Below are 26,983 nucleotides of genomic sequence, written 5' to 3' on the forward strand. Positions count from 1 at the left end.
GGTACCTCACTGCATATCTATCCATCTATCTTGCCAGCCAGCCAGCCATCAATCTATCTAGCCATCCATCCATCTATCTATCTATCTATCCATCTATCTAGCCATCCATCTATCTATCTATCTAGCCATCCATCCATCTATCTATCTAGCCATCCATCTATCTATCTATCCATCCATCCATCTATCTATCTATCTATCGGCTAAATCATATATTCATTTATATTTATTAAATCTCCCTCTACACACACACACACACAGTAGTGCATCAATTATTTAAACGATATTTACCTTGACCATGTACATAAATTGCAGTGCATATTTGACCAAGTAAAATTGCAACTGAAGTTGTTGTCATTACCACAAATGGGTTAACTTAACAGCCCACTTATACATGTAATAAATTAGCTGCTTATCATTTATTTCGATAGGATTGTATTGTTTTTTTTTAAGGTCTCTACATTTTTCCCAACTGTAATTTTATACAGCACTTAACAAAAATATAAACGCAACACTTACTTGCTTTTTTCATTGAAGACTTTTGGTGTGTACTCAAAAGGCTTATTTCTCTCAAATTGTGTTCACAAATGTTTAAATACGCGTTAATATGCCTGGTCACAATACATGGCCGCTCTTAAATGTGCAGTTTTAAAAACACAGCAAAATGGGATGTAGCAAGTTTGGAGAGAGAGTGTGCAATTGTCATGCTGAATTCATGAATGTCCACCAGAGCTGTTTGCCTGTTCATTTCTCTACCATAAGACGTCTCCTAAGTCGTTTATATAATTTTCGCAGTACATCCAACCGATGTGCTGCCAAATTATGTAAGTAGAACTCAAAAGCTGAATGTTTTTATAAGTATGAAAGATACATTTCCAGTATGTTAAGTTATCCCCATAGATAGTATAATAAAGGTTATTATCCCAACAAAACATAATGAGTTGACTCAAATGCAGACAGTTTTCCATAAAACTTAAAAGTATCAGTATAAAGGTGCAGTGTGTAATATGACATCAAGAAAGTTCTACAAAGTTCTAGAATGCAACACTCCCTGGGTAACCCCACCCCTTTCGAATAATAACATAAGCTACAGTGGCCTTCAAGGACAAGAACAATTCAAAATTTTAAACAATGTACCTGATGACATTCCAACTATGACACTTTCAAGATGGCGGCACTAGGCCTTGGTCCAAAATATGCAGACATATGGACATATATGAGACCCTTTCTAAGGAAAAAAATAATAATAAAAAAAAAAATTCAGCTATTATGCACTAATTAAATGTACTTATGGATATTATAATTACTTTCTACAAAATCTGCTAGGAAATAAAACCCAGAATTCTACACACTGCAGGTTTAAGCCTCAAAACTAAAAAGAATGGAGTGAACTTTTTCATTTTTAAAAGTGTATGCTAAAACTTTTAAACTAAGCATCTACAGTTAGTCCAATGTAACTTGAGTTCCACGTGTCAATTAAAACCCAACTAACTAACCCTACTATTTCTTAGTGTGTAGAACTCAAAATCTGAATTATTTTTATACATTTGAAAGATACATTTTCACTACATATGAATGTCAAGTTATCCCAACAAAAGATAGCCGAGTTGGCTCAAATGCAGACAGTTTTCCTTGCACAATAAAACCCTACAACCTAACCTGGTTCGAAACCCTCCTACTACCGTCAATGGTGGAGATGTCATTCCTAGCTCCAGGATTCGACACTTCTTCTTCTGTTCTTCTCAAAAGTTTATTCAAAAGTTTGTTGAAGGTGCCACTGAAAGCCGGACTGGAGAAGTAATAGACCACGGGGTTGAGGACGCTGTTGAAGTACGTCAGACACACCGTAGTGTAGAAAGCCAGGCTGGTCTCTCTGAAAAACTCACATTCGCTGTACCAAGCTTTAAGCACCAAAACCGCCACGCGTGTTACCGTGCTAGGGAAGAAACAAATGATAAAAATCAACGCCACGGCCAGGACGAAATTAACCGCGCGTTTGATTTTCCCCTCCCTGTCGACGGTCTTGCTTTTGAGTTGCCACGTGATCCGAACGGTGCAGAAAACTATGATGATCGTAGGCACCAAAAACTGGATTACGTAGAACAGGTTGTGCCATGTGGTAAGGGGACTGAAGAAGCCCATGCAGATGTTGAAACTCTCGCATTGCGTTTGATTGTTTTCCCGGGAGAAATGGTTCTCGGCGAGTATATTCCCTGTACAAAGCAGTATGAGACACCACAGACCGAGGCAGACCCAGTTCGCGTAGCCGAGACCCTTTCGGTTTATCTTATTCAACGGACGGACTATCTTGAAGTATCGATCCACAGCCACCGCGGTTAAGAAAAAAATCCCGGCCGCGCGATTCGACCCGAGTAAGAACAAATTAATTCTACAGAAGGCGTCACCGTAGATCCAATCTTTGCCGCGTAGATAGTAGTCGGCGCGAAACGGCAAACAGAACAGCACGATAATGTCGGCCACAGCCAAGTGTGTGAGGTACACGGCATTGGGTCTCCATTTATCCATATGGAAAACAAACATCCACAAGGCCAGGAAGTTCCCCATCAGGCCGAATATGAATTCCAAGATCAGAATCGGAGGCAAAACTTGGTCCAAAATCGGAGATGGGAAGGCGCAGCATTCTTCCTCGACATCTGGATTTGTGAGGTTCATTGTAGTAAAAGTGTCCGTGCGTTTTAAGATATAAAAAACCAAGCTATTATCATTTGTATTTATCCGAGAAAATTGTCAACCAAGTGGCGTCTCGGAAAGGAGTCGAACTGCATATGAAGCATTGTACCTGCAGACTGGATACAGATGGTAGAGCAATGTTTGCCTATATGCAAAAACCGTTCTTGGACAAACATCATAATTCCTAAGTGTAGGCGGACAGAGATAACAGTGAGCGTGTTATCTCCCCGGGGGAAAGTGTGATATCTAAGAGCTGTAAAATGCTGCTTTGTTTGGGGATTGGGTTGGGCATCGCTATAATAATAGGGGGGGCGGGTAGGGGTGAGAACGGACACCTGAAATACAAAGTAACCTGTGTATGTTTATGTACAGTATTCCCACACATTTTTATCAAGGAATTTTCTAAACTTTCTCCATGACAATTTACCCATCCTCATTAAAAGTAGCTTGAAGTCGGTTACAGGCCTGTTTCGCAATCATATGGTTCATAAATACGACATACAGCTCCTGAAAAAAATGAAGAGACCACTCCAAATGTTCAGTGTGTCTTGTTTTACTATCTTTAGGCATATGTTTGAGTAGAATGAACATTTTGGTTTTATACTATAAACTACGGACAACATTTCTACCAAATTCACAATAGGAATATTGTCATTAAGAGCATTTTCAATAAGTAATGTAGAGATGAAGATTGAAGAAAAATCCAGACTGGTCTCTTCATTTTTTCCAGAGCTCAACACTGTGTTTGTTATATTTGTCGTTCAAAAGGCATACACTATTCAACACACACTTCCCAGGCCTTCTTGTGGGTAACCCATACGGAACCAGCGTTCTATCATTATAAAATCACTATTATAATATAATGAATGAGGTTTTTCTTCCCTCAGTCTTCCCTTGGCCCAGCTGTCCTGTTAATCCTAACCCTTACTGTGATGTCACAAGAAGGAAACTGTAGGGTTAGACAGTGAGACCATAAAACACTCTTTCTGCCTTTTCTCAGGCTAAGATGAACCGATGTCTAAAATGTTTGCACATTTATGTTGTTTTCAACACTAACCATCTTGGCCGGGTGTAGTAGACATCCGTGTCTTTCTAACCATCCTAAATCTGGCCTCAAGAATCAGGACATCCTAAATCTTTTTTCTTCCATAGTAGAAAGTAGAAAGTATGTGATTCGGAACGCAGGGTTGGTGGTTCGATCCCCCGTCTTGTTTGTCCCTGGGCAAAGAGACACTGAACCCTAAATGTCTCCTGATAGTTAGCTTGCACCCTGCGTGGTAGCTGCTGCTGCTGCTGCTATCGGTGTATGAATGTGTGCTCCAGTTGTAAGTCAATTTGGATAAAGGAGTCTCTCTAAATGACATGTAATGCAATGTAATGTAAAGAAGACTTGAGCGTATACAGGGCGAAGGAGACTGAAATTTATTAGCCTACAGTTTGTTTTTGCGTGTGAGAGTGAACAACATTTTGGGAGGAGGGATTATTCACCAGATCATAGGCTTTAGCACACCTTTGGCAAACGACAGAGAGAGAGAAAGCAGAAGCTAGAAATGAAGAAAAAAATAAAGAAAAAAAAAACTGATGCCAAGTGAGTGGCCAAGTCCGCAGCTTTTTATGAACAGTAAATAAAATAGGTATAAAATGACTTAATGTCGATGTACATTTTGGCCAAGGTTTTTGTTTTCGTGTGTCACATCCATTTCAGTAAAAGTGCATATTTGGTCTCTTCACTTCTTCACTTCACCCAGATCCTCAATGCTGTCATCATCCACCTGGAAGACAGACAGACAGACAGACAGACAGACAGACAGACAGACAGAGAGAGAGAGACAGACAGACAGACAGACAGACAGACAGACAGACAGACACAGAGAGAGACAGACAGACAGACAGACAGACAGACAGACAGACAGACAGACAGACAGACAGACAGACAGACAGACACAGAGAGAGACAGACAGACAGACAGACAGACAGACAGACAGACAGACAGACAGACAGACAGACAGACAGACAGACAGACAGACAGACAGACGATGTTAGAGTGTGATTTATAAACGAGAGAGAAATTAAAGGTGGAGTCAGCGATTCTGGAAAACGCTTGTTGTCAAAATCACTTTGTCAAAATTGGTGAAGATATCCTCACGATCAGCTACCTGTCTGTCTGTGTGTGTGTGAGTGTGTGTGTGTGTGTGTGTGTGTGTGTGTGTGTGTGTGCTGAAAAATAATCCAGTGTTAATACACAGCAGAGGCTCTGTAAACTGGCATGTTACTAGCTCCCTTTGTTAACATACCAATTTACAGAGCATAGCTGTATAGACTGGATATTTTTTCAACACACACACACACACACACACACACACACACACACACACACGAGGAGATAGTCACTGATTTTGACAACAAGCGTTCTCCAGAATCATTGACTCCAATTTTAAAGGGTAAAAAAGAAATCCAACTCAGTATAACTTACTTATAAAAAACCATAATGTTAAAGGGATAAAGAGACAGTGAGACCATAAAACACTCTTTCTGCCTTTTCTCAGGCTAGGATGAACCGATTTCTAAAATGTTTGTACATTTTTACTACATAGGATCTCAGAGTTCAATACACCTTCATATTTCCACTGGCGAAGTAGGTCTTTAAAGTGTAAAATAGAAATCCTTAAACGTGAACCAATTAAAAACAGACAGATTCCTCCACAGACAGACAGACAGACAGACAGACAGACAGACAGACAGACAGACAGACAGACAGACAGACAGATAGATAGATAGATAGATAGACAGGCAGGCAGACACAGATTCCTCCCCAGACAGACAGACAGGCAGGCAGGCAGACAGACAGACAGACAGACACAGATTCCTCCCCAGACAGACAGACAGACAGACAGACAGACAGATAGATAGATAGGCAGGCAGCTAGACAGACAGACAGAGATTCCTCCCCAGATAGACATACAGACAGACAGACAGACACAGATTCCTCCCCAGACAGACAGACAGCCAGCCAGCCAGACAGACAGACAGACAGACAGACAGACAGATAGACACAGATTCCTCCCCAGACAGACAGACAGGCAGACACAGATTCCTCCCCAGACAGACAGACAGACAGATAGATAGATAGGCAGGCAGCTAGACAGACAGACACAGATTCCTCCCCAGACAGACAGATAGATAGATAGGCAGCCAGCCAGCCAGCCAGCCAGACAGACAGACAGATAGACACAGATTCCTCCCCAGACAGACAGACAGACAGACAGACAGAGACAGACAGACAGACAGAGCAATAGACAGACAGACAGACAGACAGAGATTCCTCCCCAGATAGACATACAGACAGACAGACACAGATTCCTCCCCAGACAGACAGACAGCCAGCCAGACAGACAGACAGACAGACAGACAGATAGACACAGATTCCTCCCCAGACAGACAGACAGGCAGACACAGATTCCTCCCCAGACAGACAGACAGACAGATAGATAGATAGGCAGGCAGCTAGACAGACAGACACAGATTCCTCCCCAGACAGACAGATAGATAGATAGGCAGCCAGCCAGCCAGCCAGACAGACAGACAGATAGACACAGATTCCTCCCCAGACAGACAGACAGACAGACAGACAGAGACAGACAGACAGACAGAGCAATAGACAGACAGACAGACAGACACAGATTCCTCCCCAGACAGACAGACAGACAGTCAGACAGATACACAGACAGACAGACAGACAGACAGACACACAGACCTCGGGCCACTTCTCCTGGATGACGTCTATAATGTCGTCTGTGAAATCTCCCTGGATGATGATCTCGTCCTCGGCCGTCACCGAGGCGCCGCACGAGAACTTCTGGGCAAAGAATCGCTGAGCCTCTTTCAGCTCGATGTCTGGAAACGGCCACAACACAATGTACATTATAGATCAAACACTTTAAAAAGAAAAATGTATTATTTTAAACAACATTACTCACTACTTCCCATGACTGAGCATGACCTTTAAAATATTGATTTTGGAACACAATGTACACGATAGAATAGAATAAAAAGAATAACAGGGAAAATACATATAAAGGAACTAAAGAAGCTACGTTTTTATTTACTTATTTATTTCTATGTGTATTTTTATTTAGTTTTGTAGACGTATTTTTTATTATTATTATTTTTTTTTTAATATATTTTTTTTTCTTAGTTTTTTTGGCTAAGAATCGCTGAGCCTCTTTCAGCTCGATGTCTGGAAACGGACACAATGTACACAATAGAATAGAATAAAAAGAATAACAGGGAAAATACATATAAAGGAACTAAAGAAGCTACGTTTTTATTTATTTATTTCTATGTGTATTTTTATTTAGTTTTGTAGACGTATTTATTATTATTATTTTTTTTTTTAATATTTTTTTTTTTCTTAGTTTTTTTGGCTAAGAATCGCTGAGCCTCTTTCAGCTCGATGTCTGGCGACGGTCACAACACAATGTACATTATAGATCAAACACTTTATTTATTTATTTATTTCACCACTCTGATCATATTCCCTTCATCAAAGCTCCACAAGGAAGGAATGATAGATAAAACATTTTAAAAAGAAAACTAGATTATTTTAAAAACAACAACTAACCCTACTCACTACTTCCCATGACTGAGCATGTTTTCAAGCCCACTGAGACAAATGTGTTTGTGATTTTGGTCTATACAAATAAAACTGATTTGATTTGATTCAAGACCTTTAAAAGATTGATTTTGGAACACAATAGAATAGAATAAAAAGAAATAACAGGGAAAATACATATATACAGTATAAGGAACTAAAGAAGATACGTTTTTATTTATTTCTATGTGTATTTTTATTTAGTTTTGTAGACGTATTTTTTATTATTATTATTATTTTTTTTTTTATATATTTTTTTTTCTTCGTTTTTTTGGCTAAGAATCGCTGAGCCTCTTTCAGCTCGATGTCTGGGACGGTCACAACACAATGTAGAGAGAGAGAGAGAGAGAGAGAGAGAGAGAGAGAGAGAGAGAGAGAGAGAGAGAGAGAGAGAGAGAGAGAGAGAGAGAGAGAGAGAGAGAGAGAGAGAGAGAGAGAAAATATGACAGGGAACGGAGATTTTAAGCAGCAATACTTCCTACTCCCCATTTCTGAGCATTTTTTCAAGACTTTTGGACGATTGTTTGAATACATTTTAAATGTAGAGTCAGCAAAATTACTTCAGAAAACACAATATGGACAGGGATTGTGAGGAGATATTCACTGATTTTGACAACAAGCGCAAGGCGGCTGAATCCAGCTTTAAAACCAAGTTAGGCCTTGTTTTTTTTTTTACTTTGTTTTAATAACATTTTTAAAAAAGAAAAATAACACACTGCTCATACCACTTACGGTAAGGCTTTATTTGTATATTAATGAATTACATTTATGTTAAAACCCTGATATAAAATATTTAACTATTTCTACCCGATTTCTATTACCCCTTTCGGCATAATCTTTATTTTCTTTTTCAAAAATGTAACATCACTAAGGGATAAATTATAAGACGTCAATTGTTGTGTTGACTACAATTCTGATTACATTGTTACAGTGATGTATAAAAACTCAATAACATACTAATTAAAACAAGAAAAAAAACCCTGATATAAATATAAATCACTTACCGAATGTGTTCATGCCGCAAACCCGTGTGACGTATTTTTTCTTGGCTCTGGGGATCTTTGCTATCGTAATTTTCTGAGGCAAAGTCTTCTTTTTCTGTTTGATCTGACCTCTGCCACCTTGAAACAACAACACAGAAACAAACCAGAGTGAAGTCTGTGACACACGTTTACATTTAAAACTCAAGAGGTACAAAATTTAAATTCCATAATCAAACTCTAATTTAAAGCTGGGGTATGTGATTTCTGATTGGTCAAAGTTAACATGAGCTGTACACTTTGACCAATCAGAGCGAAGCTCCGATTCTCTGTTGTTATTGGCTGTTGGCACTGTCCATTCACTTTGGCACGACTTTGTTGGTGTAGAGCGTGTCAGGGAGGGACCATAGGGGAGGGACCAAAGAGAACAAGTGGAGCGGTTGAGCTATTTGAATTCGAATCTCTTTCCCAACTGCCATTTTCTCCCCAAATCCTCCACCCCAGCTTTAAAACTTGAAGGACATTATTCATAGCAGGAAAATTATTTCAAATTATTATTTTTTTAAACTACAACTGAAATGTTAACATTCGGGACCCCAAAAATAATCGGAGCTGTATTAACTTTGTAAGTCTTCTAGTTCAAAAGCATTCAACTAAGGAAAGACGAGGCAGCTTTTATCGTGGCCCCCGTCAGACGAGACACTGTATTTATCACAGAGTCCATCTTCAAAACAAGTCATGTTTTGATCGCAGTTCAGTGATAAATATTGCTCAGTGAAATGGAACAAGAAGAGGCCTGTTTGTTACTGCTGCTTCTGCTGTGGAGAAATACCCTCTGTGTGTGTGTGTGTGTGTGTGTGTGTGTGTGTGTGTGTGTGTGAGCATTTGCATTTATTTTTGACTGACCTTTTGACATTTCAACTAAGTAGCTACACAAGTGCATCTGCTGTAGAATGATAAACACATTAGCTGCTAGCGTCAACGGATCCTCTGGCAGCATCTGAAGTCTTCCTGCATCCACACTGTTCACACTTTACTTTAGTATTACCATGTAATCATCTGGTCAATGATCAAATTCCTTCGTGATTTTTCTCTACTTATGACATCTATTGCAGTATGTCCGTCCTGGGAGAGGGATCCCTTACTCTGTCGACTCTCCCTGAGATTTCTCAATTTTTTTAAATCCCGGTAAAGGGTTTTTACAGGGAGTTTTTTCTCAGCCGAGCTAAGGGTGTAAGGGCAGGGTGTCATATTGTATCATATTGTATGAAATGTAAAGCCCACTGAGACAAATGTATTTGTGATTTTGGGCTATACAAATACAACTGATTTGATCAACGACCACACGTCAACAAATCTACAATTTAAAAAAGGTGCTACGAGGAACTTTTAAATATTTCTGCGACAGTCTCATTTTTCCTCTGTTGAAACGAGACCGTCAGTCTACAGAATGCTATTTTTATATAGTTCTTGTTAATGCCTTTGTCATGGGTACGCTCACCACCATCGCTTTTTTTTCACCAAAGGGGGTTCTAGAATTAAGACAAGTTCCTCGGAGAACCTTTAACTAAACATACAATACCAAAAGTGACTAATTGATTAAGTCTGTTATTAATGTATCTACTTTTCCAATGATTATATTGTCATGACCTATAGCCCTCTTTTTGTAACAAAACAAAATAATTTCATGTGAAAAATATAAATTAAAAAATGTATAACAATTAAAGTTGATTATAAGAGAAATATCCTATCTCCCGATTTTTTTTTTTTTGGCATTTTTATGCTTTATTGATAGTGTAGAGACAGAGTTGAAATGGGGCAGAGAGGGGAGTGACATGCAGAGAACGACCGCGGGCTGGAATCGAACCCGGGTCCACTGCTGGCCGAGGCCCATGGGGGGGACGCCCTACCAACTGAGCTAAAGGCGCCTCCCCCACCCCCCCATCATATTTGACTGCGTGATATTGTACCTCTCTTCTGCTTCTTCTTCTCCTCCTCCTCTCCCATAGCAGGAGCCTCTCCGGCCGCGGGATCCGCTCCGCTCAGCATCGGGGCTTTCGATACCGGGCCAGTGGACGGGAAGACACAGGGGACAAAATTAAACCCAATACGGACACAAAACACTCATAGCTTCTCACTGTTTGAATGAATACAGTATTGTTATGTCTGATGTAATATTGACATGTGCTATCAAAGACAACAAACCTACAGTTTTAGGGTTATCATGTCCTATATGCTCGATGGTGTTTTGTGCTCTCAACGGAGCCTTCAAGGCAGCGCTGCATGGAAGGCCCTATCCCCTAACCTAAACCAGGGCTGCCTTGAAGGCTCCGTTGGGCGCACAAAACACCAAACACCGTCCTCTATTGTGCATAGTCTGCATACACACATTTGAAATGTCCAGGAAGGGCACAATTGTGAATTTTCAAAAATAAATTGTGCCCCCTCCTCCCCCAATAGCCTAACTGCTATATCTCAATCCTAGTGGAGACACTGATACATTCTACATTTAAATAGCACAGCTCTATCCTTTAGAGTACAGTATGAAGACTTCAGTAAATTATCGTTGGCTCTTTTTTTTTTTTTTTACCTTTATTTATACAGGTAAATCCCATTGAGACCGAAGACTCTTTTGCAAGGGAGACCTGTTTTCCTTTCCCACGTTACCATTCACACATTCATACACCGATAGCAGGCTAACTATCGACATTCACACGAGGCAAGGTGGGTGAAGTGTCTTGCCCAAGGACACAACAACCATGACACAGGTGGCAGGGCGGGGATCGAACCTCCAACCCTTTGATCATTGGCCGACCCGCTCTACCACCTGAGCCACAGTCGCCCCTTAGATCTTTAAATGGAACTCACCTCCTACAGTCATGCTGGCGAAAACATCGGGGAAGTTTTTCTCGAGCCAGTGTCTACACTTAGCCGGCTCGGGCATGTACTCGCAGTACTGAGGACACAACAATACACAATCAGGTCTATGTCAAAGAATAGGTACAGTGCGTAACTTCTTATATATGTTCTGTTTGATGGTGGTTATGCCTCCTGTGTAAAGCGCTTTGAGGGCGAGAAAAGCCCTATATAAATCGAATATATTATTATTATATAAATGAATGTAGGTTACATTCAAGCCATTGCTAGACGTGTTGACACAAAGTTGATTAAGCCTATCTATCAGCTCCATGGAACTCTCTCTGTATTTCTCAGTATGGCAGCGTTTACAAACTGGTGTCCCCCCCCATGACACTGGTGCAGGAGCTCAGAAAAATCCACTGCTAAGAAAAAACCTGGACGTACAGCAGACGGAATAAAATCCATGCGCCATCACTGAAGTCTTTACCTCATGTAGATGCACCGACAGTGTTGTTGTAATTACTCAGAATTCCTCATGGGGGTCGACAAAAGTTACGCACTATAGCTTTAAATGGCATATTTATGTGGTGCTTTAGTGAACTGAACATGCTTTCCGTTCGACATATGAAACTTACCTCCGTAGGCAAAGAGCAAACTGCAGAGAAGAATAGAATAGAAAAAAAATATTGCATTGTCAAATTTTTTGCACAAAACAAATCTGGACAAGACGCTAAACTAAATAAAAATATTCTGACGGGAACATAGGATAGATTTTTTTTTTTTTTTTTTTTTTATTCTGTTTTGTCTGTTATTTTTATATTTATTTAAATTGTTTTATATATATATGTTGTGATGATGCAAGTGTTTGTTTGTGTGTTGTGACATAAGAAAAACTCCAATAAATATATTGTAAAAAATAAATAAAAATAAAGTTATATTCTTATATACTTAAATACAAACTGTACTGTACCTCCACAATAAAGGACTTTCAGTGGGTACCCTGACGTGTCCAGTTTCGGTCGCTCTAATTTAATTTCTGTAGAAGCAGGTTCCATCTCAGTAGTCGCCATCACAAATTATCTAGAAAAAAAGACCAAAGATAAATAAACTAAAAATGTAACGACAGAGCAGATAGACATACGTTGGTTGGTTGGTGAAAGTGATAAAACATTCTCCTTGTGGAAGCGTCGATTCTTTAAAAAAGGTGCTACGAAGTACTTTTAAATATTTCTGAGACGGTCTCATTTTTCCCTCTGATGATCATAAATTACATGTAACAGCAAACGAGACCATCAGTGCAAAGAATGCTATTTTTTATATAGTTTTTCTTAATGCCTTTGTCATGGGGTATATACGCTCACCCAGGAACAACAGCTGGCGAAGTAAAAACACTACCGCTTTGTCTGTTAACAATGTCTATTTATTATCAAATCTTATTCATTGGTATGAGTTTGAGTCAAATGAAAATTATTGTTTTATTGTTCTGTAAATTACTGAAAACATTTCTAATCCAAATTTCAAATACCTATAGAGCCATTTAGATCATTTTCGTAAATGTAGAGATGCTAATCTGAGAAAAATTTAGGTTATTTTAATAAGAAACATTCAGGACTGTATGCAACACTGCAATTTCCCCTGTGGGTATTAATAAGGTCATCTATATATCTATCTATCTATCTATCTATCTATCTATCTATCTATCTATCTATCTATCTATCTATCTATCTATGTTAAAAAGCCTCGTTTCCACCCTACATCCCTAACTAAAGCATTGATAAAATATCTTCATTTATATTTAATTTATAGTAATTATTCAGATTCTAGCTCAGATTTAATATTAACAGTCTCTTGATTTATGAAGGCTCGTGTCCTTTACGTCATTTTACCGTCAGCTCAGAGCCAGCACCGTGACACACACACACACACACTGATGTGAGCAGAAATAGTACACATGCTAATTTTAATACACAGTTTAGTTGGCTCATAGAAGTCAGTCACCAATAGCTTTTAGCCTGCTAACACATGCGGCTGTACTGTTAAATATACCATTTTAGCTTCAATACTATGTCATAATGTCGTATATTTAAACACCACAGGTTGCCATAGACACTATCCCCACAGAGACAAACTAAAACCTTCTGAAAAAACCCACAACAGAATATAAGTTAGCATAGGTTTCATTCATCTGGTAACGTTGACTCACCCAGCTGTCACCGTTAGCTGCGTTAGCTTAGCATGCTAAAGCCAACCGCTAACTGAGCAGGAATAACTCAAATAAAGACAGAAATTTTGGAGCTACGTACCCAGCGAAATATACTCTTAAAACTGATATGTTTTGAGTGAAGCCGCGCGCATTATTCTCCTTAGTTTTACTTTTAGAAAATCATCTTATTGACAATCAGGTTTAGTTGGCGTACTTTGAGCACGCCTAGCAGTGCTTCTTCTTTCAGGGGGTTCGAGAAAACGGGTTGTGCGCACCTCTACTGCGCAACACCGCCACCTGGTGTTCGGAGAAAGGACATACACACGACACAAACCTTTTTTATTTTATTTTTATTGAAAAGAAAACGTACAAAACTTTCGCAGGGGAAAAAACTACGGACTTATTGGAAGAAACATAAACCAACAAAATAAAATACAACTGTTTTCGGTCTAAGTGAAAGGAGAGGAATCACATAGGCCAACACAAAATAGAAATAATAATAAATTACGATAACTTTTATAAATTAATTACTTTCCAACTAAACCGTTATTAATGTCTCTCGGACATAATTAGTAAATTAACTCGTCATAAACCCTATCATAAACTCATCATATTAATTCATTTTGCGAATTCAATAAAATATATTAAAATGTTTATAAAAACGGAAGCGGGATGTCTGTTGCTGTGACGTCATCGCCGATCCTTGTTCCCACACCGCTCTCATTTACATTCAAAAGTAAAAATTCTCCGAGTAGCTAAATGTAGCTTTTCTAGATGTTTTTTTTTGTAAAACTTCAACGTCAATTTTAAAGCATTTCAAATTCGTTTCTTAGCTTTTTGTTAAATTACTTAACCGCGTGAGTTGTTTAACGTATTCTTCTCGCTGAGTTTCAGTTAGTTTTAAAGTTATTTATGTGTTTTATTACGAGTGAACGTTAGCCGCATAAAAATGTCAACAACAAGGCAACATCCACAAAACAGGTGAAAAATACACTCCAAGGAACTGGAGTTTTGATTACATATTCAACTGTTATGATGTGATGGACGAAGGGAATGGACTGACTCCCTCCAATGGAAGTTTTCACTGGTCAATCGGTAAATATTCACGTTATCATTGTCTTTTACCAATAGCAGGCTAATGTCATTAAAGTCCTTTATTCACAATTTTCTATTCGCTGTTACTTTGTTTCAGATACTTCAGCTGAGCACTGGCACAGCACTCCAGTGAAAAAGGTCAATAATCCCTTTTAAAATCCGCATTTTAAACAATAAATTCCTAGTAGAAATGCATTCATATTGTCCTATTATGATGTGCGCTATATGCTACATAATAGAAACATGCGGTGGATGGTAGCCAGCCCAGCGTCCTAACCAGCAGTAAGATGGACAACAACACACCAAAACATTGGGCCAAAGGTTCACCGCCCATCCAGACAGACTCTCACTGTCCCCCCAGCTCCCAACACACAGAGGTGAGATCAGATTTGGAGAAAAAAACGGCACCAATTTGGAGCTATGGGTTCAATACGTCTTATTTAGCTTGTGCATCATTTCCCCACACAATTGAGTTATTTCTTTGTACTACCATCACATATACAGTCAAATTCATGCTTGCAAGATAGAAAATAATCGAATATTGATTTAGAATACACCTTTAAAGTTGTAAATATTATTTTGATAAGTTGTGTTGACTTTATACTGTTGTAATTACACTAACTTAATATTGTGTAATGTAATTTAAAGACCATGCTTCACTATGGTCATATTACCATTAGGAATCTGATATAGTCGCATATATAATACATTACCTCATGGCCATGTTAATGTAATAATATTAGCTTTTTAAGTGTCTTTCTGTGTGCTTTTTCCTGTAGTCTCCTTGTTGCTACTTTAATGTATGTTAGAGTAATAATATTAGCCTTTTAAGTGTCTCCCTCTCTGTGCTTTTTCCTGTAGTGTCCTTGTAGCTACTTTAATGTATGTTAGAGTAATAATATTAGCCTTTTAAGTGTCTCTCTCTCTCTCTGCTTTTTGCCCCACAGTCTCCTGCTAGCGACCTCAGCTCCTGCACCATAGCGAGGCAGCGCAGAGAGCTTCACCTCCTCATGGCAGAGCTGAAAGACCGGGACAGGGAGCTGAATGCCTCGGCCGCAGCCCATCACAGGCAGCTTCAGGCCTGGGAGCAGGACAGACAGAGAGCCCTGGGGCTGGAGCACAGGGGGGCAAGGCTGGAGGGTGAGTGAGGAGACTAGGAAACCTTTATTTATTTATTACAGATTAAAAGATAGCCCTTTGTTTATACACCAGTTTACAGCGCCTAGGTGTGTATAAACAGGGGACGCAAAGATACCTGTCATTATTTTTTGTTGTGAAAATCACTTTTTGTCAAAATCAGTGAATAAAAAAATCAAAGATACTTGCAATCAGCTACTTGTCTTTACCGTGTGTCACTTAAATGTTTTAACATAATGTTAACATTATGTAACGTGTATGTGTCTGTCTGTCTGTCTGTCTGTCTGTCTGTCTGTCTGTCTGTCTGTCTGTCTGTCTGTCTGTCTGTCTGTCTGTCTGTCTGTCTGTCTGTCTGTCTCTGTGTGTGTCTGTGTGTTTAAACAGAGGAGTTGCAGAAGCGTAACGATGTGATCCGCGTCCTGACTAAACGTGTGTGGACGGTGGAAACCAGAGAAGAAGAAGTGAAGCAGCAGCTGAGTGCAGCCAGACAGACGCTCTCTGAACTCCAACTGACACAGCAGCAACTCACACAGAAAACCCAAGACTTTGAGGTAACAAAATAAATAAAATCACAATTTTACACTCTTTAAAAAAATTATTATTTTATGAATTTAAAAGATATATATATTTGAGTAATTTTACGTTATTTATTTATTTATTTATTTTAGTTTTAAAAATATATAGCCTATAATATTTTTATTTTATTTTTATTTTTATAATATTTATTTTTCTATAATATTTTGTTGAATGTACAAAGAAAGAACTAACAGGGGGCGCCCCTAGCTCAGTTGGTAGGGCGTCCCCCTCCCCGGGCCGGGCCCAGCAGCAGACCTGGGTTCGATTCCCGCCCGCGGTCGTTCTCTGCATGTCACTCCCCTCTCTGCCCCATTTCACCTCTGTCTCTCTGCACTGTCAATAAAGCATAAAAAATGCCCAAAAAATATATAAAAAAAATAAAAATAAAAAATAAATAACTAACTGTCTGTGTGTCTGTCTGTCTGTCTGTCTGTCTGTCTGTCTGTCTGTCTGTCTGTCTGTCTGTCTGTGTGTCTGTCTGTCTGTCTGTCTGTCTGTGTGTCTGTCTGTGTGTCTGTGTTTTAGGAGCAGAACGTCAGTCTTAACTCCACGGTGATGGCTCTGTCCACTCAGGTCGGCTCTCTGCAGGTCAGAGAGGAGGAACTCAGCTCAATGCTAAAGCTAAAGGTACAAACACAACTTTACTGTGATACTGTTATTCATTCATAACTTCCTTAAAGGTGGAGACATTGTGGGCGCCCTTAGCTCAGTTGGGCCCAGCAGCAGACCCGGGTTCGATTCCAGCCCGCGGTAGTTCTCTGCATGTCACTCCCCTCTCTGCCCCATTTCACCTCTGTCTCTACACTATCAATAAAGCATAAAAATGCCCAAAAAATATATAAAAAAAAAGGTGGAGACATCACTTTTTGTCAAAATCAGTGAATATAATCTCATGATCCTACTAGCTACCTGTCTTTACTGTGTGTGTCCTTAAAATAAATCTGGTGTTAATACACAGCCTAGGCTCTGTAAACTGGTATGTAAACAAAGCCATAGCTAAGTGTATTAACCATAGATAGTATATGATATATTATTATTATTAGTATTAACACACACAAAAAAGCAGGTAGTGGATCTTAAGGAGATATTCACAGATTTTGACTAAAATGTTGTGATCATTTTTTTTGTTAAACTTTTATTTTAGTGGTTTTATAGTTTTCACATATGGACAAAAAAAACAGAATAAGTAAACACATACAATACATACACAACCCCCTCTCCCCTCTCCCCTCTCCCCTCTCCCCTCTCCCCTCTCCCCTCCCCCTCCCCCTCCCTCACATAAACAGACAAGGAATACAGAAAAAAAAGTGAAATAAATAACGAAGACAAAATGATTAAGAAGTGATAATTTTTTTCCTTCCCCATCAGGACAAAGATGTGTCTGAAGCCTCCTGTCATATCGACGACCTCGCCAGTCGCCTTGGAGACGCTGAGTCGTCGCTAACGGAGACTCGCTCACGGGAAAACAAACTCCAGAGAGAACTGGAGGAAAATAAACGGCGATACAAAGACGCCAGGCACGAGCTCACGTATCTTAAAGGTACTCAAAGGAATACTTCACACCATACAGAACCGCCGTTCTATCATTATAAATCGCTATTATAATATAATGAATGAGGTTTCTCTTCCCTCATTTCTTTCCTCAGTCTTCCCTTGGCCCAGCTGTCCTGTTAATCCTAACCCTACGTTTTACCATGCGTGATGTCACACATGGTAAAATGTAGGGTTAGACAGTGAGACCATAAAACACTCTTTCTGCCTTTTTCTCAGGCTAGGATGAACCGATTTCTAAAGTTTTTGCACATTTATACTGCATAGGATCTCAGAGGTCAATACACCTTCATATTTCTGGTGAAGTAGGTCTTTAAATAAGTTTGAGGCTGACCCTTGAAGTCAAGAAACAGAATGTCTGTCCAAAGGGGAAGCCAGAATGAACACAAACTGAAAGTTCCTCGGAGCACCTTTAAGGATGTTCTTAGAGTTATTTTCATTATGTGTTCATTTGCCCTTTTTATTTTGACCTTATTAATCGTTTATCTGAATCTGCACATTTGAGAAACTGGAATTGGAGAATTTTTGAAATGTAGAAATTGTTCAAATTATCAATCCATCATTACAATACCTGCCTATTTATTTTCTTATTCAATAATTTACTAATCTGTGTATGTGTCTGTGTGTGTGTGTCTGTCTGTGTGTGTGTTTGTGTGTGTGTGTGTGTGTGTGTGTGTGTGTGCGTGCGTAAATGTGTGTCTGTGTGTGTGTGTGTGTGTGTCTGTGTGTGTTTGCGTGTGTGTGCGTGCGTAAATGTGTGTCTGTGTGTGTGTGTGTGTGTGTCTGTGTGTGTTTGCGTGTGTCTGTCTGTCTGTCTGTCTGTCTGTGTGTGTGTCTGTGTGTGTTTGCGTGTGTCTGTCTGTGTGTATGTCTGTCTGTGTGTCTGTCTGTCTGTCTGTCTCTGTCTGTCTGTCTGTCTGTGTGTCTGTCTGTCTGTCTGTCTGTCTGTCTGTCTGTCTGTCTGTCTGTCTGTCTGTCTGTGTGTGTCTGTCTGTCTGTCTGTCTGTGTCTGTCTGTCTGTCTGTCTGTCTGTCTGTCTGTCTGTCTGTCTGTCTGTCTGTCTGTCTGTGTGTGCGTGCGTGCGTGCGTGTGTGTGTGTGTTAGATGAGTTTCAGCAGCAGGTGACTCAGAGCAGCACTCAGAGAGAAGAGATCATTCGTCTCAAACAGGAACTCCAGCTGCTCCGTAGAGACCTGGCTCTGTCTGGTACGCTACACTCTTTATATACAAACCTACAAGCTATGGTTTAAATGCAGCAAAGCAATCGGGGACGCCCTTAGCTCAGTTGGTAGGGCGTCCCCCCCCCCGGGCCGGGCCCAGCAGCAGACGCGGGTTCGATTCCAGCCCGCGGTCGTTCTCTGCATGTCACTCCCCTCTCTGCCCCATTTCAACTCTGTCTCTACACTATCAATATGCCAAAAAATATATAAAAAAAAAAAAAATACAGCAAAGCAAATCCACTCTCAGATTATTTAGTTAAAATATAATTAGGTAATTATCATACAGTATATAACGTTGATTGCTTAGTCCTAATAATTAAAAGTTATGTGCAGATTTTTCATAATTAGCAGTGATATGATGTGACAGTGACTATGTTTTGTCTTATGAATTATTGGTTCAAAGTGTCAAGTCAAAGTCAAAAGTCAGAGTTTTTTTTATTGTGAGTTCCGATATACAGTGTCGTGCGAAAGTTTGTGAACCCCTTGAGCCTTTTGGAATTTTATTTATTTTAACCATTATTAATTCATTTTTTTCAATACCAGTATTTTTTATATGAAATAACAGATGTTTGTTTATCAATTCAACATTTTTCTTTTCCAGAAATCAATTGTTAAAACAGTTAAAACAAATTATTTGACAAATGTTGTATGTGCAAAAGTTTGTGAACCCTAAGCTGCATTGCTTAAATCGAGCAAGGTAAACACAATCAGGTGGGCCAAACTGATTGATGAAATAGACCAATGTAATGAGAGATCTTTAGGGAAGAAATTGGGCGCCACTAGATAAAACAAAGATAAAACCTGGTCAGTTTAGGCTCACCAAACTGAACCCATACAGGTCAGAGATGCTAAAAGGGAAAGAAATCTCAGAAGATCTCAGGAATAGACTTGTGATGCTGCACATTTGTCTGGGGACAGCTATAAATTAATTTAAAAAAAGTTTGAGCTCCATCGGTCCACCGTGAGGCAAATCATCTACAAATGGAGAGCTTTAAGAGTGACTGAACATCTGCCTAGAAGTGGACTTCCTTCAAAAATATCTTCAAGCGCCACAAGAAAAGTATTTTTTTAGTTAAAAGCCAACCCACACATTACATCTAGTGATTTGCAGACCTCTCTTGCAACATCTGGGACAGATGTGCATGGTTCCACAATAAGAAGAAAACTCAGTCAACATGGCTTTCAAGCGAGGGTTGCTGAAGAAGCCTCTGCTCTCAAAAAAGAACAAAACTGCTTGTCACAGCTTTGCCAGAGAGCACCTGGAGATACCTGAAGTCTTATTCTGTGGACAGATTAGTCCAAAATTGATCTGTTTGGTCATAACCAAAACCGCCATGTTTGGGCAGAAACGCCTACCACCAAGAGAACCTTCTCCCAAGTGAAGAATGGTGGTGGCAAATGGTCTGCATTTCTCCAGATGTAATGTGTGGGTTGGCTTTTACCTGAAAAATCCCTTTTCTTGTGGCGCTTGAGGATATTTTTGAAGGAAGTCCACTTCTAGGCAGATGTTAAGTCACTCTTAAAGCTCTCCATTTGTAGATGATTTGCCTCACGGTGGGCCGATGGAGCTCAAACTTTTTTATACGAATGTATAGCTGTCCCCAGACAAATGTGCAGCATCACAAGTCTATTCCTGAGATCCTCTGAGATTTTTTCCCCTTTGAGCATGTCTGACCTGTATGGGTTCAGTTTGGTGGGCCTAAATTGACCTGGTTTTATCTTTGTTTTATCTAGTGGCGCCCAATTTCTTCCCTCAAGATCTCTCATTACATTGGTCTATTTCATCAATCAGTTTGGCCCACCTGATTGTATTTACCTTGCTCGATTTAAGCAATGCAGCTTAGGGTTCACAAACTTTTGCACATACAACATTTGTCAAATAATTAGTTTTATCTATTTTAACAATTGATTTCTGGAAAAGAAAAATGTTGAATTGATAAACAAACATCTGTTATTTCATATAAAAAATACTGGTATTGAAAAAAAAGAATTAATAATGGTTAAAATAAATAAAATTCCAAAAGGCTCAAGGGGTTCACAAACTTTCACACGACACTGTATGCTATGACAGACATCAGAATCAAAAAGGTTATTACTTAAGTTAGTAGGGATTTTCCAACACAACCATTGATTGTTACTCTGTTCCTCCACCAGGAGAGGGCGACGGCTGGAAAGATGAGCTGCTGGAACTGTCTCGCTCCAAACAGGAACGCACCATGTCGGAGCTGCGCTGCCTCAGACAGGTACAGACAGCCGACTGTATGGAAAAGGTTATGTTAAAGCTGGGGTCTGTGATTTCTGATTGGTCAAAAATTAACATGAGCGATCCGATTCTCTGTTCTTATTGGCTGTTGGGACTGTCCATTCACTTTGGCACGACTTTGTTGGTGTAGAGCGTGTCAGGGAGGGACCATAGGGGAGGGACCAAAGAGAACAAGTGGAGCGGTTGAGGTATTTGTATTCAAATCTCTATCCCAACTGCCATTTTCTCCCCAAATTCTCCACCCCAGCTTTAAGTCTCTTAGCATTAAAGTCAGTGTTAACCCAAATCCACAAAATCCTTCTAACTATGTTAACATGATAGTAAAGCATCTGAAAAGAGCTAGGCATATTTATTTATCAATCCAAATGAAAGATATTGTCATTTAAGTTTGTTAAACATTACAGAGGACAACCAACTTTGATATCATATTTTGATTGTTACTATTTTAAAGGTGCAGTGTGTAATATGACATCATCAAGAAAGTTCTACAAAGTTCTAGAATGCAACGCTCCCTGGGTAACCCCAACCCTTTCGAATAATAACAGAAGCTACAGTGGCCTTCAAGGACAAGAACGATTCTAAATTTTAAACAATGCACCTGATGACATTCCAACTATGACACTTTCAAGATGGCGGCACTAGGCCTTGGTCCAAGATATGCAGAAATATGGACATATATGAGACCCTTTCTAAGGGAAAAAATAATAATTAAAAAAAATTATTTCAGCTATTATGCACCAAATTAAATGTACTTATGGATATTATAATTACTTTCTACAAAATCTGCTAGGAAATAAAACCCAAAATTCTACACACTGCAGGTTTAAACCAGGTTTCCAAGGGATTTATAAAAAAAAAAAAAAAACAACAACATTCCTTTAGAAAATGACCCATTAGTTAAGGTCTTGAAACTGCAAATAGCTGTGGTTTCCACATTCCTCATGTCACAGTGCCGCAGACGTCTCAGCTGTGTTTCTGGTTCGGCTGCATTCCAAACAGTCTTTCTACAGATTCCTCTCTGTGGCTCTGGGTCACTGTCTGTCATGTCCATTTTTTTTTTTTTTTTTTTATCTATTTATACAGGTAAATCCCATTGAGACCGGAGACTCTTTTTCAAGGGAGACCTGTTCCCATTCCCACGTTACCATTCACACACACATTCATACAACGATAGCAGGCTTACTATCGACATTCACACGAGGCAAGGTGGGTGAAGTGTCTTGCCCAAGGACACAACAACCATGACACAGGTGGCAGGGCGGGAATCGAACCTCCAACCCTTTGATCATCAGGCGACCCGCTCTACCACCTGAGCCACAGTCGCCCCATTACATCACGGTTAAACTGAACACTTTTATCAAAGCTGGGGTATGTGATTTCTGATTGGTCAAAATTAACATGAGCTGTATAGTTTGACCAATCAGAGCGAGGCTCCGATTCTCTGTTCTTATCGGCTGTTGGGACTGTCCATTCACTTTAGCACGACTTTGTTGGTGTAGTAGAGCGTGTCAGGGAGGGACCATAGGGGAGGGACCAAAGAGAACAAGTGGAGCGGTTGAGGTCTTTGGATTTGAATCTCTATCCCAACTGCCATTTTCTCCCCAAATCCTCCACCCCAGCTTTAAGATTCTCAGAAAAATATCAAAATTACTTTTTTTTTCTGGTAGTAAAATATATAAGTAAAACTAGTCTTTTATATTATTAATGGCTTTTGGATGATAAATATTTTTTATAAGAAGCTTCCCCATTATTTAACAGAAATGCTGCAAATTTCAGATGGGCTTTAAGACAGCTTTTAGCTTCAGTGCTCCCTGACTCCTGGAACAACTTACAGCATCAAATTAAATAAATGCCCTCATATCCGTTAACAAATGTAATCATATTATTTTGAATCAGCCCCACTCCACCTGTAATTGTTTTGGTCAGTCAATGGGGCGACCGTGGCTCAGGTGGCTCAGGTGGTTAAGCGGGTTGGCCAATGATCCAAGGGTTGGCGGTTCGATCCCCGCTCTGCCACCTGTGTCATGGTTGTTGTGTCCTTGGGCAAGACACTTCACCCACCTTGCCTCGTGTGAATGTGTATGACTGCTGTATGTTTGAGGTGGTGGTCGGAGGGGCCGTAGGCGCTGAATTGCAGCCACGCTTCCGTCAGTCTGCCCCAGGGCAGCTGTGGCTACTATGGTAGTTTACCACCACCGGTATGACTGTGTGTGAATGAATGGAACCTGGAACCCTGTAAAGCGTCTTTGAGTGCCTTGAAAAGCGCTATGTAAATCCAATCCATTATTATTATTAATGTTCTGCTTCACTCATTTGATCTGAATGTTTTAATAGTTTTTGTCTCTCTGTCAGCTTGTTGTATGTTTGCATTGTGTGTGTGTGTGTGTATTGTAATTTTACTCAACATCATTGTAAATGAGGGTCACTCACCCCTCAATTGATCTTTCAAGAAAAATGAAAAAAAAAATTAAATATGACTAGAATATGTGTCACAAATATCAAAATATTTTAAGATTATTTAGTGATGTTGAAGACGGATTTGATCTTTGATTTTATTGATTTGCAAACATTTAAATATAAAACAATACACATAAATTTGAATCTGTTGTCCATTAATTCTGTTTCTCTAATACATTTGCTGCATTTCACAAAGCTCTCTTTTCCGTTTTTACTGTGACTTATAGTGTTGGGTCTTAAATGTGTATTTATTAAATCATAAATGCATATAATGTGTGTGTGTGTGTGTGTGTGTGTGTGTGTGTGTGTGTGTGTGTGTGTGTGTGTGTGTGTGTGTGTGTGTGTCTGTGTGTGTGTGTCTGTGTGTGTGTGTGTGTGTGTGTGTGTGTGTGTGTGTGTGTGTGTGTGTGTGTGTGTGTGTGTGTGTGTGTGTGTGTGTGTGTGTGTGTGTTTTCCAGGTGTGTGAGAATCAGCGCAATGACCTTCAGCTTTTGCAGTTGAACATGGAAAGTTCTCGTGAAGTCTGGAGAGAGAAGACTGGTCAGGGATTATTACCTGGCAGGTGGGTGGTTAGTTTGCCAAATTTTGGTTGCGTTCCGAATCGCATACTTTCTACTATATAGTATGTAGAAAAAAGATTTAGGATGTCCCGATTCTTGTGGCCAGATTTAGGATGTTTAGAAGTACCCGGATGTCCTACTTTATGCGGCCAAAATTGTTAGTGTTGAAAACTGCATCCTATTTGGGCGATTCTGACCCACAATCCAGTGCGCACGTGAAGTGACGTCACATCGACGAAGCCTCCATATGAAAACAAACGGGGATGCGACGGATATAAAAGCAAGAGGCAAGATCAAGGCGCAATGTTATGATGAAATAAGAGAGTAAAGTATGTCCCAATAGTATGCCTACTGCATCCTAACTAGATTCTTTTTATCGTCGGATGTAGTGTGTAGAATAGAAAAAAGAAGTATGCGATTCGGGACGCAACCATAGTCAATGAATGATGTAGGGGTATAGTTTTGTTAAATATACAGCTCTTGAAAAAACTAAGAGACCAGTCTGGATTTTTCTTCAATCTTCATCTCTACATTACTAAATGGAAATGCTCTTTAATGACAATATTTTTGGGGGGAATTTAGTAGAAATGTTGTCAGTAGTTTGTAAAATAAAACCAAAATGTTCATTCTACTCAAACATATGCCTATAAATAGTGAAACGAGAGACACTGAACATTTGGAGTGGTCTCTTAATTCTTCCCTGAGCTGTTTATTTAAGCTACGTCCACATATACACAGGTATTTATGTAAATGTTTTTTTTACGTCTTTCGTTTGCACGATAAACATCATTGAGATTTACATTCTCTTTCCACGCTTTTGTACCTTAGTTTGAAAACATATCTTCTGGAGAAAAAAAAATGAATTGCATTTTATTTATTTTATTTTATTTTATTTTATTTTATTTTATTTTATTTTATTTTATTTTATTTTATTTATTTATTTATTTATTTATTTATTTATTATTTATTTATTTATTTATTTATTTATTTATTTATTTATTTATTTATTTTTATTTTTTTATTCATTTATTTATTGTGTCTGTGTGTGTCTCAGTCAGGAGGAGTTGAGATGTTCCTGTGTGGACAATCGTTCCCCTTCATCGGTCAGAGTGAAAAACCTTCGACTTTCACAGGAAGCCTCTGCTATGCTAACGGCCGAGCTACAAGCTAACGGCCAAGGAGACATGGGAGCCTTCTCTGCACACTCCATAGATGTAAGACCAGGCCATTGCTTAAATAAGACATTGTTTCTTAGCAATTTTTGCCTGTTTAAATAAAGGTTGATGATGATGAAGATGTTAACCATAAAAACCCTGTTAGAAATGAAAAAATAATATTTATAAGTATGTTTTAAAGGTGCAGTGTGTAATATGACATCATCAAGAAAGTTCTACAAAGTTCTAGAATGCAACACTCCCTGGGTAACCCCAACCCTTTCGAATAATAACAGAAGCTACATGGCCTTCAAGGACAAGAACGATTCTAAATTTTAAACAATGCACCTGATGACATTCCAACTATGACACTTTCAAGATGGCGGCACTAGGCCTTGGTCGAAAATATGCAGAAATATGTATATATATGAGACCCTTTCTAAAGGGAAAAAAAAATAATTAAAAAAATGTTTTCAGCTATTATGCACTAAATTAAATGTACTTATGGATATTATAATTACTTTCTACAAAATCTGCTAGGAAATAAAACCCAAAATTCTACACACTGCAGGTTTAAAGCTGGGGTGGGTAACTTTTTCAATGTAATATTCGGCAAAAATGTCATATTAGCCATTCAGCTATCTGTAGGTGAAATGCTCTGAGAATATCTACTCTAATCACTTTACTTTACTTTTTTTATTATCTTAGAATTAGCCTTTTTATGTCTATAGGAGAGGGGTGCTGAGGCCGCCATGTTGCACCGCCATGTTTCTACAGTAGCACAGAACAGACAAACTTAATGGCCTTATGTGCTTTTATACATAGTGGGCGTCCTGGTGGAAATGCACCTGTTGGAAGACCAAGAAGAAGAAGCACTATAGAATAAATAACTAAATACATCTTCACCTCATCACTTGATATTGTGGAAAGACTTGAGGCAGTGGTGGATGATGCCTTCTTTAGTAACTATAGCTTCTTGTACTTTGAAGGCCACCGCAGCTCTGTAAATTCTTTAGGGGTTAGCAAGGGAGTGTTGGCATCTACAATCTCACCACTAGATGACACCAAAATACACCTAAACTACACACTGTACCTTTAATTTCCAGGGTGAGGATCCTCTGTCGAGTTGTTATCTGCAGCAGTTGTTACAGGAGACCAGAAGGCTGAGCATCGAACCAGTTTACTCTCACAAGACGTGCCAGGCATCTCCCCCCAACCACCACCCATTACCTCACCATTTAAGTCCACAGGCATACAAGGTAGAGCAGTTACATAATGCCTCCTTGTCTGTGTGTGTGTCTGCCTGTCTGTGTGTTTGTCTGTCTGTGTGTCTCTCTCTCTCTCCCTCTCTCTCTCTCTCTCTCTCTCTCTCTCCATTTGTATCCAAGGGGCGTGTCATCAAGGGTGGAAAAAAGATTCTAACAAAATCTATGACAATGACTTTTTATTACATAATGCATTGTTAGAATAAATTTTATTTATTTTTTCCCCCGTCCAACAGGCCTGTGAAAGTCCACCCAGAGTCTGCCCTCGACACTGCACCAGCCAGACAGACGTGTGGACGACATGATGACATCGACCCACTGAGG

General features: G+C 39.4%; 3 protein-coding genes across 3 annotated transcripts; 1 reads left to right on the forward strand and 2 right to left on the reverse strand.

Annotated features, from left to right (window-relative positions):
- Positions 1-1,644: 1,644 nt before the first annotated feature.
- LOC307264998 (hydroxycarboxylic acid receptor 3-like) lies at positions 1,645-2,670 on the reverse strand (the record flags this gene model as incomplete). The annotated part of the gene is made up of 1 exon (XM_080046568.1): positions 1,645-2,670. The coding sequence occupies one exon, from the start codon at positions 2,668-2,670 to the stop codon at positions 1,645-1,647; it is 1,026 nt and encodes a 341-aa protein (XP_079902694.1).
- A 1,424-nt stretch (positions 2,671-4,094) lies between these two features.
- Positions 4,095-13,629, reverse strand: denr (density-regulated protein). The gene is made up of 8 exons (XM_080046235.1): positions 13,482-13,629; positions 12,149-12,258; positions 11,814-11,833; positions 11,187-11,275; positions 10,290-10,387; positions 8,344-8,460; positions 6,443-6,582; positions 4,095-4,460 (listed from the first exon to the last, which is right to left on the reverse strand). The coding sequence occupies exons 2-8, from the start codon at positions 12,246-12,248 to the stop codon at positions 4,416-4,418; spliced, it is 609 nt and encodes a 202-aa protein (XP_079902361.1). The 5' UTR covers positions 12,249-12,258; positions 13,482-13,629; the 3' UTR covers positions 4,095-4,415.
- A 608-nt stretch (positions 13,630-14,237) lies between these two features.
- Positions 14,238-26,971, forward strand: ccdc62 (coiled-coil domain containing 62). Its single transcript, XM_080047218.1, has 13 exons — positions 14,238-14,476; positions 14,574-14,614; positions 14,716-14,853; positions 15,424-15,616; positions 15,998-16,164; positions 16,715-16,816; positions 17,558-17,729; positions 18,845-18,946; positions 21,115-21,203; positions 24,139-24,242; positions 25,295-25,454; positions 26,501-26,653; positions 26,896-26,971. The coding sequence occupies exons 1-13, from the start codon at positions 14,422-14,424 to the stop codon at positions 26,962-26,964; spliced, it is 1,545 nt and encodes a 514-aa protein (XP_079903344.1). The 5' UTR covers positions 14,238-14,421; the 3' UTR covers positions 26,965-26,971.
- The last annotated feature ends 12 nt before the right edge of the window (positions 26,972-26,983 follow it).

This window comes from Ammodytes marinus (genome assembly GCF_949987685.1).
Source record: "Ammodytes marinus genome assembly, chromosome: 18".
In the NCBI taxonomy this organism is placed as follows: domain Eukaryota; kingdom Metazoa; phylum Chordata; class Actinopteri; order Uranoscopiformes; family Ammodytidae; genus Ammodytes; species Ammodytes marinus.